Genomic DNA, 11,884 nt, shown 5'->3' on the forward strand with positions numbered 1-11,884 from the left:
TTTAATGTCAACTTGCTGTGGTTTGGGACGTGCTGTTATTGGAAAAGAATCAGTTTTGGGGTAACAAGTTCCCTAGGTCAAGCACCACACCAGCACATAGCTGATTATTTTCCTAGAACAACATACCCCCACGTGGTTTATGCCTTACTGAAAATCTTCATAACTGTTAATGACTCATGCTCCTGTATGTGATTCGACATATTCAGTGACTTGTTTTCATACAACATACCTATTTTTCACTCTTTAACCAAACAAAATAAGGTAACTCATAACTTATTTTGGTTTTCTTCATGGCACTGTACCCCAGTAAGCCTTATTATTTTCATATTATTCCCTATTTATTAACTGTATTTTGAGGATTGTGTTGTGAACTTCTTCTCCCACTATACTAATTCCCCATTCAATATCCGTGTAGCGTTATGAAACAGAGGAGAATCCGGCTGAACCACCACTCCCACACTGAACAAAACTATTTCCCTTGCAAATTCCTCACGAGTGAAGTTATACCACAATTGTGTCTGATTGGTTGGCGTAGCACTTCCGGCTACGAAATGTTGCATTGTCATTGGTGCGCCGTTTACCTCGGTAACTATGCGAGCGCTCTGATTGGACAGCCGCCTCGTAATCGGAATACAATGTAGGTTGTTGCTGTGAGTTTTTTCGTCTTCAATAGGGATGAGTTTACAGTAGCGAACTCGTAGATGATAAATTGTCCGTGTATTCTGAAGACAACGGTGTAAATCATTTCACGCAAATAATGCGAAGGGTTACGCTTTTTGTCAATGGGACCTCCAAAAACGGCAAGGTGAGTTAGCTGTAAATTTCAGTTCATTCTTAGCGGGCTCTTAGAGTTAGCTTAGCACGTCTGTGTTCGGTTATGTATACTGAAATGCACCAGCTTTTCTGTCTATATTATGGGTGTGAATACGGTTTAATTTTCCATTTCGCCCATTTGGGAAAATGATAGGCTATGTCCTGGCTTAAGTAATGGCACCTTTAATGGCTAACTGGCTTAATCACGTGATTGTGATAAACAAGCCTGTTAGCATAATCAACGTGCGTGACTTTTTTCTTTCTAAATGTTTCTAAAATGTCTCCACTGTCCTCCGAATTAAACCAGCTACACGCCTTCCTTACATACTTACCTTTTTGTTTTGCCTGTTTCATAGCTCTTAGCTAGCTAACTAGCTATCTGGGTAACATAGGCAAGAGCGCATTTTGTGAAATCTCGCGAGATTTAAATAGACGTTGGCCGAGATTCACGTTCCCTTAGCAATACATTCCCTGTATATGGATTACTCCTTGATGCATACTTCCGTACTAAATAGTACTCCAGTAGGTAGGTTCCCATAGAGTGTTGAACATTTTTGGAAGGAGTCTCCAGTGTCAGCACTTTGTAAGAGTCGACTTAAAGTTTTCCGCCACGTGAAAGTCTTCAGGGTGGAAGGATTTGAGTTTTGCTTTATTTTTTATTTTATTTTTTAAAAAAAATGTATTCTAACCTACAGAGAGAAAAGAGAGGATGTTGAGAAAACAAATGTTATATCGTATGTGATAACAGGAATTAATTTGTTTAATTCAACATTTTCTTCTTTAATATAACTTCTTTAAAAGCGATATTGTTGTGGTATAAGACACCAGAGTAAGACACTTCGACATGCTGTTCTAGGAGAACTTCGAGGTGGTTATAGCAACTCATTTGTCATTGTGCCACATCACGCTGATTACAGAACGTCGTTGATTTTTTATTTATTTTTTTTCTCTCGATAACATCCTGTCGGTACATATAGCACTGTTTTTAAGAAAGTAACTCAATTGGGTTATTTATCAACGTGAAGGTTAAAATTTTACTGGCAGGGATTCTTATTGCATTAGTTTACATTAAAATAACGCTTAGCTATAGATACTTCAAGGTGAGAATAGTTTTGGAGGTCTCGTGAGATTTAAGTTTATCTGTGCAGCTCAGAGTGAAGAAAAGCGTCCCCCATCTTTGATTTTGACTCGGACTTTTCTCTTTTCCACAGGTTGTAGCAGTGTATGGGACTCTGTCTGATCTCTTATCCGTTGCCAGCAATAAACTGGGAATCAGGGCCACGAGTTTGTACAACGGGAAGGGTGGCCTCATCGACGACATCACCCTAATCAGGTAAGAACCTTAGATGTGGAAGACTTCCCAAACTTTACTGTTCTGCTCATAAAGTAAAAAAAAAAAAAAGTCCTTGTTTTTCTTATCTGCTCTACTTCTTTACAGACATGAATGTATGATAAGTTTATAACTAAATATTTGCTACTTTTTGTTTTGGTTACAGAGATGATGATGTGTTATATGTGTCAGAGGGCGATGCCTTCGTCGGTAAGTCGTCATGATTACTGTCTCCTGTTCCCTTTTTTAATCATCTTTCTCCTTTTGTATAAGCTGAAACCATATGTGTTCACCGAAAGTGATGTCCTAATGTCAAGATGTTCTTTTTTGTGTGTTTGTACATTTCAGATCCTCAAAGTGAGGGGAGGGCTGCTGATGACCGCTCAGGTTCCCACAGCGATTGGCTGACTTTGAATATCGGCGGGCGGCTTTTCACAACTACACGGTACAGAGTTTTTCCCTAACAACATGTAAGGAATGGAGTGGTGTGATGCGACCCAGTGCAAAGCACAGTTGCTGTTACCGGCCCAGAGTTGATTGATTTTTTTTTTTTTTAATAACAGCATGCCCCAAAGTATTTTGTACCTCTTATACCACTTCAGTGGTCATTTTTAAATTGAACAATGTACAACATACTTGTAATTCGTTTGTAGTTCCATTTAACGTTGAGGAATGTCCTCTTGAAAGTAATAAGACACCAAAATGCAGTAGATTTTTTTTCTGTGGAAGAATGCACAGCTTTACCTCTTACCATTATTAAGCGCAGACACTGGAGACGCTTTCCAAAAAATGTTTACTTAATATCTCCTCATAGAAAGCTTCACCATATCATTATATCATTTTTTTATATATATAATTTTTTTCCTTTGCTAAATAACTTTCTCTCTACAAGTTATTATGAACTAGCTGTTACTATAGAATCTATAAAGAATTTATAGTGTAATGTAATTTAACATAATTTAATGTGTGCATTTATATAAACCTATGATAGAAAATTTATCAACACCTTCTGACCAATCAGATTTTGAGAATTCAGCAGGCTTGTTGTATAAGATTTCACATAAGCTGGAAAGATAGATGCGTTCAGATAGGGATTAAAGTTGGGACTCAAGGATTTGAGGATGTAAAGCCCAAAGCTCAAAACCAAAACTCTCCTCCATTTTGGATCTGATTCGGTTTTCTGTAATTAGGCCTCAGATATGTCACAATGATGCAATTAAATAAATAAATAGAGAATTGTGTTTGTGTGTCAGTTCCTCCACTGGATAATGTCTAATATATAGTGCTTGAGGTTTATTGTTAATAACGTTATCTGTTTTGCTCACTTTAGGAGTACGCTTGTGAGTAAGGAGCCTGACAGCATGCTGGCGCACATGTTTAGGGGGAACGGTAAGGCTTTCACACGTTTCAGTATAAGTGTCTGTCTTTTATGGAGTTTTCAAATATGAGTTTACACACATACAATTGTCACTGCACTTCCCTCCTCTGCGCCGGTGTAGATGTGTGGGGTAACAAGCGAGATGAGCGAGGCGCTTACCTCATCGATCGCAGTCCTGAGTACTTTGAGCCCATCCTGAACTACCTACGACATGGCCAGCTTATCGTCAACGAAGGAATTAACTTACTAGGTACGTGTGTGTTATCGATCAGGTCACTGTGTGCACAATATAATACTGAATGAAGTCATAAAGCCATTTTTGTTGGCTGTCAAAATACCAGCATTTTGGCTTTGATACCAAAACGGTATCAACCTTCTGAATATTTATTGCACAGAAAAATCTTCAGCCTCTTTTTTTTTTTTTTTTTTTTTTTTTTTACACTATACAAAAACATTTCAGTGCAAATGAATAACTAGGAGCTAAACTATGATTTAACTTCTCGTGACTTTCACTGTAAGTGTAAGGCCACTTATATGCTGCTACAGTAAAAAACCTTTTTTATGATTCGAACATTAATATTTATGCAAGCCGCTTTAAAATTAGGTGGCACATTTGCTAAGACCAATCAGTTTGCGTAGGCATTTAGTCTCCGTGAATTGTTAAATCATGAAGAAGTACATATGGTATCACAAGAAGCAGAACACACCCCATATTAAGATGTGTTGGAAGTAGAAATTAGCTTCTTTTTTTTTTAACCAGAGGCCAAAAAATGGAACTTGTGCCTGTTTTTGGGGTCCCCGTGTTCAGTATGAATTTATTTGTAGTGGTTAATGACTCATGAAAGTAGACACTCAGGGCTTTGCAGTTTTTCCACAAGTATTTCTATTTTTTACCCAGCCTACTAGGTTTAAATGTTCTAATTTAATTGTGACAGTTGTATACGGCTTTTTACCACCAAAAACTTTAGTTCTGTTGTCTGTTTTCTCTCTATATGAGTGTTATTGTGGAGAGGTGTGAATTGTTTGCCCAGCAGGGGGCTCACACCCCTCACGTTTCCCATCCCCCTGCTCACCAGCAGTTAAACACAGAGTCACGATACTCTACACACAGAAACCCAACAGGATCCTGGCATTCTTATAATATAATTCACTTGTTTATACCGATTGAAAAAACTTCGCCGGGTTAAGAAGTAGAGTTAAGGGTATACCTCAGGGGAAGGATGCTCTCTATCATTTGTGGGGTTTGAATTTTCTGGTCACTAGTACAGAGCAGGATCTACAGGAACTGGTCAGTCATATAGTCATGTAAATGGTGGTGTTGATGCATTGAGTGTTTTTTGTTTTGTTAATTCTGAATGTGTGTGTGTGTGGCAGGTGTACTGGAAGAAGCTCGTTTCTTTGGAATCGAGCAACTTGCTGAGCAGATAGAAGTTGCCATTAAGGTAAAGACACGATCTGGTTGCCCGAGAGTCTTGTCAGTTCCTCTCTATGTGTGTTTTTATGAGTTTAACATCCTCACAGAACTCCCATCCCCCCGAGGACCACTCGCCCATCTCCCGGAAAGAGTTTGTACGGTTTCTGCTCGCCACGCCGACCAAGTCAGAGCTGCGCTGTCAGGTACAGGCATTTCCACCAGGCTGTGTGTGTGTAACCACCTTAGAAAGAGAGAGTTGTCTAAGCTGCCTCTCCATCTCTCATGTACACCCAGGGGCTGAATTTCAGTGGGGCAGACCTGTCTCGGCTGGACCTGCGCTACATCAATTTCAAGATGGCCAACTTGAGCCGCTGCAACCTCACCTGCGCCAACCTGTGCTGCTCGAACCTGGAGAGGGCCGACCTCTCTGGGGCCAACCTGGATGTATGTATCTCGCTTTAGTGTACCTTAGCCTTAAAACCACACCCTGTTCATTATAATTATTTCTTCTTCTTTTTTTTTTCTTAGATGAGTTGGGACAATTTATGAATAATCAATGAGCATGTCTGAATTTATCCAATCACAGCACACCAAGTGCTTGTGCCTTAAGCAAAATGTTTCTGATGTTCCTATAAAGGCGCAATAGTCTTTTTTTTTTTTTTTTTTTTAAATTTATTGCTTGGTTGTACAAATAACAGTGGAAGGTAAAACTGTGAATTAAGTTGTGGTCTTAGCAAAAATGTTTTAAGTCGCTGAATTCTAGTCCATAATTCTTGTTTTTTGTTCGGATACGCCTCCTGTCAGTCATTTTATCGAGACTATACGGGCCACCGTAGATCCTGTGGGAGGAGCTTCATGAATATGGAAGGGAACCATTCAAATATCATACCTACCTGACTGTTAGAGACCTAATCTTAGTTGGGGGTGCTAATCTTACCTAATGCTCCTTTTTAATGGCAAACCTTCACAATGTAATTTATGAGCATGTTGCATAGGGTTATTCTGTGTATCATGGGTACCCTATAGCCACTCGGCTTTATTGTTGCGTCCATGAGTCAGTGTTTATTCTTCTTCAGTTTAGTGAATTGAAGTCTAATTGCTGGATTTCGGTTGTTGTTACACACTCTACACTCTCATTGTTCCCGTTTGATCCGTGTACTGTCTTAAATTGCTTGAATGTGCAATGTATTTTTCAGGGTGCAAACCTGCAGGGCGTTAAGATGCTGTGCTCTAATGCCGAGGGCGCATCACTGAGAGGCTGTAACTTCGAAGACCCATCAGGACTCAAAGCCAACCTGGAGGGTATATACATTTTTACAGCATGTACCTTTTCTTTCAATCTGAGCTTGACATTATTTTTTATTTGTGTGTGCTGAGTCCTGGCCTGTTAATGTGTTCGAAGTGTTTTGGGCCAAAATGTTAAGGTTGAGTCATTCCCAGTTATTCCCCAATCTGATCAAACTCTAGTAAATACTGTACTCAGGAAATACTGCAGAACATGATCATGTCTGCATGCTCTGGTTGCCTACATACTTAATTAATATCTCTACAAAAAATGGTGCTTTCATGGATATATGGATGCCCGGGCGTGCTGTTATGGGAATATACCCCCGAAGACAGTGCTGTTGTATAACCGGTCTTATATTAAGTGTCATAATTTAGTCTGTATGTGGTAGGTGCCAATCTGAAGGGTGTGGATATGGAGGGCAGTCAGATGACTGGGATAAACCTGCGTGTGGCTACGCTGAAGAACGCCAAGCTGAAGAATTGTAATCTGCGAGGAGCAACTCTGGCGGGCACTGATCTAGAGGTGAGCCCGTAATGTTAAAATGTGGGGAGAAGTCAATACAGTTTGCAAAATTAAAATACAGATAAAGATGTAAAAGTTGTGATTGCGTATGTATTCACCCGCAATGCTGTGAAACTAGAGGGCGACAGATTGATATCGGTAAAAATCCACACAGATGGGTGTTCTCAGTTGCGTCCTCTGTCATTATACAGCACGAGAGCAGCCTCTAGAGGCGCTGACGCATTTTGTTGTTATTTGAAGTGTTTTTTGATCCGTTTTGGACGTCTCTTTTTATTTGTTATTTGGAGTGCTACTTTTTGGTACAGTTCGGATGTATATGTTTTGTTTACTGTAATATTTATTAATAGTTAATATATATTAATATTTCATTTTTAGAAAGTACAGTACATTTTCATGGTACAGTCAGTACTGTTTATTTTTGTAATAAAGCTCAGCAATATTTTGCTCTGAGTGTTATGCTTTCATTCAGCATCAATTTTTTAAAAAAACTATCGGTTGATTTAATCGGTTAACGGCAGGTAGCTCCCAGCTTAACATCGGTAAAATCCACTATCGTTCGACCTCCATGTGAAGCCCCTAAATTAATTCTGTTGCAACCAGTTATCTAGCTAATTCCCTCTTTACTCATTCACTACGCTACATATGTGAATACTTATGCAAGCCACTATATATATTTATAGAAAAAGATGTAATTTTATGTCTTATAATGTATTCCTTTAACACCTATTTGTTGTTAACTTATTCTAGAATAATAAATTCAACAAACTAAGTGAGGTTGTTTAATCGTGTAACATAACAGTTCTTAGTTATTAACACTCTTTGTTACCTACTGTAGGTGTTGGTATTTTTGTTATCCACGCTTCCTTAAAATGGTATTAAAATCTGGTTCATGGCTTATGGGATTATCTACTTGAATAGTAGCTTCATCTTTTATTAATTGCCCATCCTTATTTTTTCTCCATATTCAGAACTGTGATTTATCCGGCTGTGACCTCCAAGAAGCCAACCTCCGTGGCTCAAACGTGAAGGGAGCCATCTTCGAGGAGATGTTGACGCCGCTGCACATGTCTCAGAGCGTGAGATAACCAATCACGAGGCTCCTGCCCGAGCAGCCTATCGCAGCCGCTCCCTTACGAGTGTTAAACGCCCCCATCGGACCCGTATGCAATATTGGCATTCCGTGTCCTCGCCCCACAGCTTTACTCTCTTGCACTAGTGCACATGCAGGATGCAGGGTGTTTATATTAGGATTACCAGTACACATATGTAATTGTTCATCTTGACTGATTTGTTATACCAAACCTAGTTTATGTATGTGTTAATTTATGTTTATGTTGGATCTAATCCACAATAAGTGTTGACTTCCTGTATCAGCGATAATGTTCTGCTGAATTATCCTGTTTAGTCTGGAGGCTTAAATGATATCTGGGGGTGCGGCTGAAGATTAGTGAATGTATCCGTTTCTTATCACCAAATGTGGTGAACACAACCAAATATGTGTTATGTTTGAGTGTATTACTCAGCTCCTTAAGTGTAAAGTGGTTTCTTCAGTCTCGGCGACATCCAATGGGTTTTTCCAGGCCGACGCACAAATATGAAGAAGTTTCTGCTTTGGTACTTAGTGGAATTGCTAGAGTTTGACTCTGAAATCTGAAGGAGGAGCCATTTTTAAAGCTCTTCTGCTTTTCTTTAGCAATTCCGTACCATATCGTTCATATATATATATATATATATATGCATGCTTAAAAAGACAAACGTATTGCTACCTATATCCCATATATAACAGGTGATAAGCTTATTGAACTATTTTAAGGTTAGGTATAAAATTACATATGCAATATAAATGTATGTTTCTTAGCTCCTTGTGTGCGCTGTTCAAACGGAAACAGGATTTTTCTTTCGCGTACCGATTTTTATTTCAGATCTACCTCCCATAACAAAACTGACTTTTGCTCTCGTCAATCCTGTGGATTTCTTTCAGATCCTCATGAGAAGGCTCAAATACCCTGCTGAAATAAACAACCACGGAAATTTGAATGGATTCCTCTACAAATACCATTACAAACTATCAGCGAACCATTAAAACCATTATCATTATTGGTCCTTAATGGTATCCACCGGACATAACATGACACCAATAGAAAGCAACAAATTATCAGTAGAATTCCCATTATAACCATTACAATTCCCATTAAAACCATTACAAATTCTATGAGGGTTTCTATTGGTATTCTATTTTTTTTTTCTTTTATCTTTTTCAGCAGGGTAGATAGAAATGAGGATGCTGAATGAAAGACGGTTTACCAAAATGCAGTCGTGCCTAAAAGAAAAAAAAAAAAAGATTGTGTAGTGATGCAACCAGTAGCAAGATCACACTGGTTTGAATGCATTCATTATTCGTAATTCATTATTGTGTGATTGTTTGTCATCAGACATCTCATGATTCCTTATTGTTGTGACATTTTTTGAAAGTTGTTTTGACACCAAAAAGGGTTAAAAGGGTGCTTTACTTCATCTAGTGCTTCCCTATGCATTAGTGTGTGTATGTATGTATGTGTGTGTAGTATATATAATATACACACACAAGCTGTCGTTCCCTACTTAGCACTTTTGTGTATAGCGTATTTGTTGTAGTACATAACATAAGTCACCATTTCTCGTGTCGTCTGTATCATTAATATCGACCCAGATTAATGCTGCGTGGTCAAACACTTGACCAGTTCAGTTGGAAATAATTTCTGACTAACAATATGCTGTTATTTCTCTTAGATGTAATCGTAGGTACTCATTAAATGAAGGCAATCCGAAGCACACTTTTCAGTGCGATTCTCTGGTTATCAGACCCTCACAGAAAGGGCACAGGCTATTTATTTATGTATGTAAGCAGGCTGTGTTTACGTAAGGTGTAATCGAAGAGGATTCGTCTCCTCTCCACTCACTGTTACGGAAGTGTTTTCCATAAACAGACTGTTATAAACAAATCAGGTTGTTCTGCGTGGTTTATTTTGTTGCATTTATTTCACATCGTACAAACGTCGCGAAAGAGCTGGAGACGCTGTAGCACTACGCTGACCTGTTCAGGAAATGTTTTCGCAAAATTTATGGATATTCTGTTGTCAGAGTGAAAGAGACTTGAGACAACAAATGTGAGCCCAGGACTATCTGTGTCCTGATTGTGTGCATGTGTTGCTTCCCAAGCACCATAACTCTACCTGCTGAAGTAGGAGGAGTTTGGAGGTCTCCCAAAATTTTTGGATCGAGTAACCTCTGTAACTGTAAAATAAATCCCACACCCCGTCAGTACAGAATTATTTTATCAACTTGATTTATTATTCCATTTATAATTTAATTCAAGTAGTAGGTTTATGATTTTAACTGATGATGTAATAATATTCCGACTATTAATTAGCACTTTTGAGGTTTTATTCCTGATCTTTACACTAATGTAATCTATTCGAATTAATTTGACGTTATTTATAGCCCTACTCGTTTATCAGTTATTGAGCTTTGTGATCAGTAAAACAGGCTAATAACGTATAACTAATCAATAAAGGAAAAAATAACTTTGAAATGACTTTGATCCCACTTTGAGAACCACTATTTTAAGCTTTAGTGGACACACAGAGAGCAAGCTTTCACTTACTGGCTACCCAGGCACCAAAACAGCAAAGTGTGCCAATACTTTAATCTTTAGCTTAGCTTTTGAAAGCAGAAGTGGCACTTAGAGCTCACTAAATCCCCTTTCTCATCTTTTTAATACGCACGCATGGCGATTTTCCGACTTAACAGATTAATGTTAAGTGGTAAAGATGCTCAGCATCATTCTGCTTTTAGTCTCCTGCAGTGCAAAGTTGGACAAAGGTAAGTAAAGTGTTTGTGTGAGAGAGATAGAAAGGGGGTGAGGTGGGGGGAGTGCTATAAAAGGCCTGCTGTTGAGAGAAAATGCATCAGACTGTAGAGATCATCATTGTGAAGAGCAGAAGAACTGTCTGTAGGGCGACTGATCAAGGTAGGTACGTGCAAGTTGTGGAACATATAACTATATAATATAATATATACATATTTTCAGACTGGTGTTTGGTTTTCTGTGAGCATAAAGAAAGATTTTCAGAGAGGCAGCAGACAAGTGCTGTGTGTAATGGAATGGCTGAGTAGTTACCTGAGTGAATGTAACTCGGTTGGATTAAATGGTGAGAGAGTGAGAGAAAGAGAAACAGATTACGGCAGAAAGAGAGGAACAGAAGCAAAGAGAGAGGAAGAAATGAAGAGTCCATGTGGGTTTCCTCCGGGTGCTCTGGTTTCCACCTACCTTCTGGTAACATACCACTGTTAAAGTGTGAATGTCTTGCGATATCCTTGTATCCCATCCAGAGTGTGTTCCCAGTATCGGCTCCAGATCCATCGCAACCCTGACCAAGATAAAGCTCTTAGTGAAGAAGAATAAATGAATGTTGTACTATACCATACTCACCTCACAGTGTGTGAATCCAGGACTTACTGCACAACTTTTATTAGATAATACTATTTACATTCTTAAGGTAAGTATGGAAGCTGTCTTTGTTTTCCTGTTTCTTTAGGATGTGTGTGAAGCGAGCACTCTGGTGGATGGTGGTGTGTGTTGTGGTGCTGCAGGTGAGCTCTCAGCACTGGTCTCATGGCCTTAATCCTGGAGGAAAGCGTGCAGCGTTGCAGGAGGTAACGGCCACTAAACTAAACAATGTCTAAACTCAATGATATTGTTCTGCTAAGCTGAGCTAGCAAACCTATACACTTTATTCCTTTTAAATATGTGTTTGACTGACTTTTTTTTTTCCCCCTCCCCAGACTGTTGAAGAAATGCAGAGGACCTCCGGCTACGTGTGTGATTACGTAGACGTTTCACCTCGGAATAAACTCTACAGGCTGAAAGATCTGCTGGTGCACAGCTCATAGTTTTCTTTTTGCTCATAAGCCAACAAATTGAAGGCAGTGTCTTGATGTTTATCTTTTGTCTTCTCTTATAGACCAGTGTTGCTGAGCGAGAAATTGGACAGTAAGACGAATAACAAAACTGATCAAGATCTTCAATAAAATGCTTCGCCTTTATTTCGTGTGGGTTTATTTTTTTTTATTACCGAAACACTTTCGCTTTTTTTTTTT

The 11,884-nt window shown here is 38.9% G+C and overlaps 2 protein-coding genes across 3 annotated transcripts; both read left to right on the forward strand.

Moving 5' to 3' along the window:
• Positions 1-608: 608 nt before the first annotated feature.
• kctd9a (potassium channel tetramerization domain containing 9a) lies at positions 609-9,726 on the forward strand. The gene is made up of 12 exons (XM_053624462.1): positions 609-805; positions 2,025-2,146; positions 2,310-2,353; positions 2,492-2,588; positions 3,474-3,532; positions 3,643-3,771; positions 4,896-4,963; positions 5,043-5,138; positions 5,230-5,379; positions 6,132-6,237; positions 6,612-6,745; positions 7,714-9,726. The coding sequence occupies exons 1-12, from the start codon at positions 758-760 to the stop codon at positions 7,828-7,830; spliced, it is 1,170 nt and encodes a 389-aa protein (XP_053480437.1). The 5' UTR covers positions 609-757; the 3' UTR covers positions 7,831-9,726.
• A 946-nt stretch (positions 9,727-10,672) lies between these two features.
• On the forward strand, positions 10,673-11,830 carry LOC128607536 (progonadoliberin-1). 2 transcript variants are annotated; one of them, XM_053624463.1, is made up of 4 exons: positions 10,673-10,758; positions 11,323-11,440; positions 11,570-11,662; positions 11,749-11,830. In XM_053624463.1, the coding sequence occupies exons 1-4, from the start codon at positions 10,688-10,690 to the stop codon at positions 11,779-11,781; spliced, it is 315 nt and encodes a 104-aa protein (XP_053480438.1). In that variant the 5' UTR covers positions 10,673-10,687; the 3' UTR covers positions 11,782-11,830. The 2 variants fall into 2 exon arrangements, with proteins under 2 accessions (XP_053480438.1, XP_053480439.1); XM_053624464.1 differs by having other exon boundaries at positions 10,683-10,754.
• The last annotated feature ends 54 nt before the right edge of the window (positions 11,831-11,884 follow it).

Source organism: Ictalurus furcatus, chromosome 5 (genome assembly GCF_023375685.1).
Source record: "Ictalurus furcatus strain D&B chromosome 5, Billie_1.0, whole genome shotgun sequence".
Taxonomy (NCBI): Eukaryota; Metazoa; Chordata; class Actinopteri; order Siluriformes; family Ictaluridae; genus Ictalurus; species Ictalurus furcatus.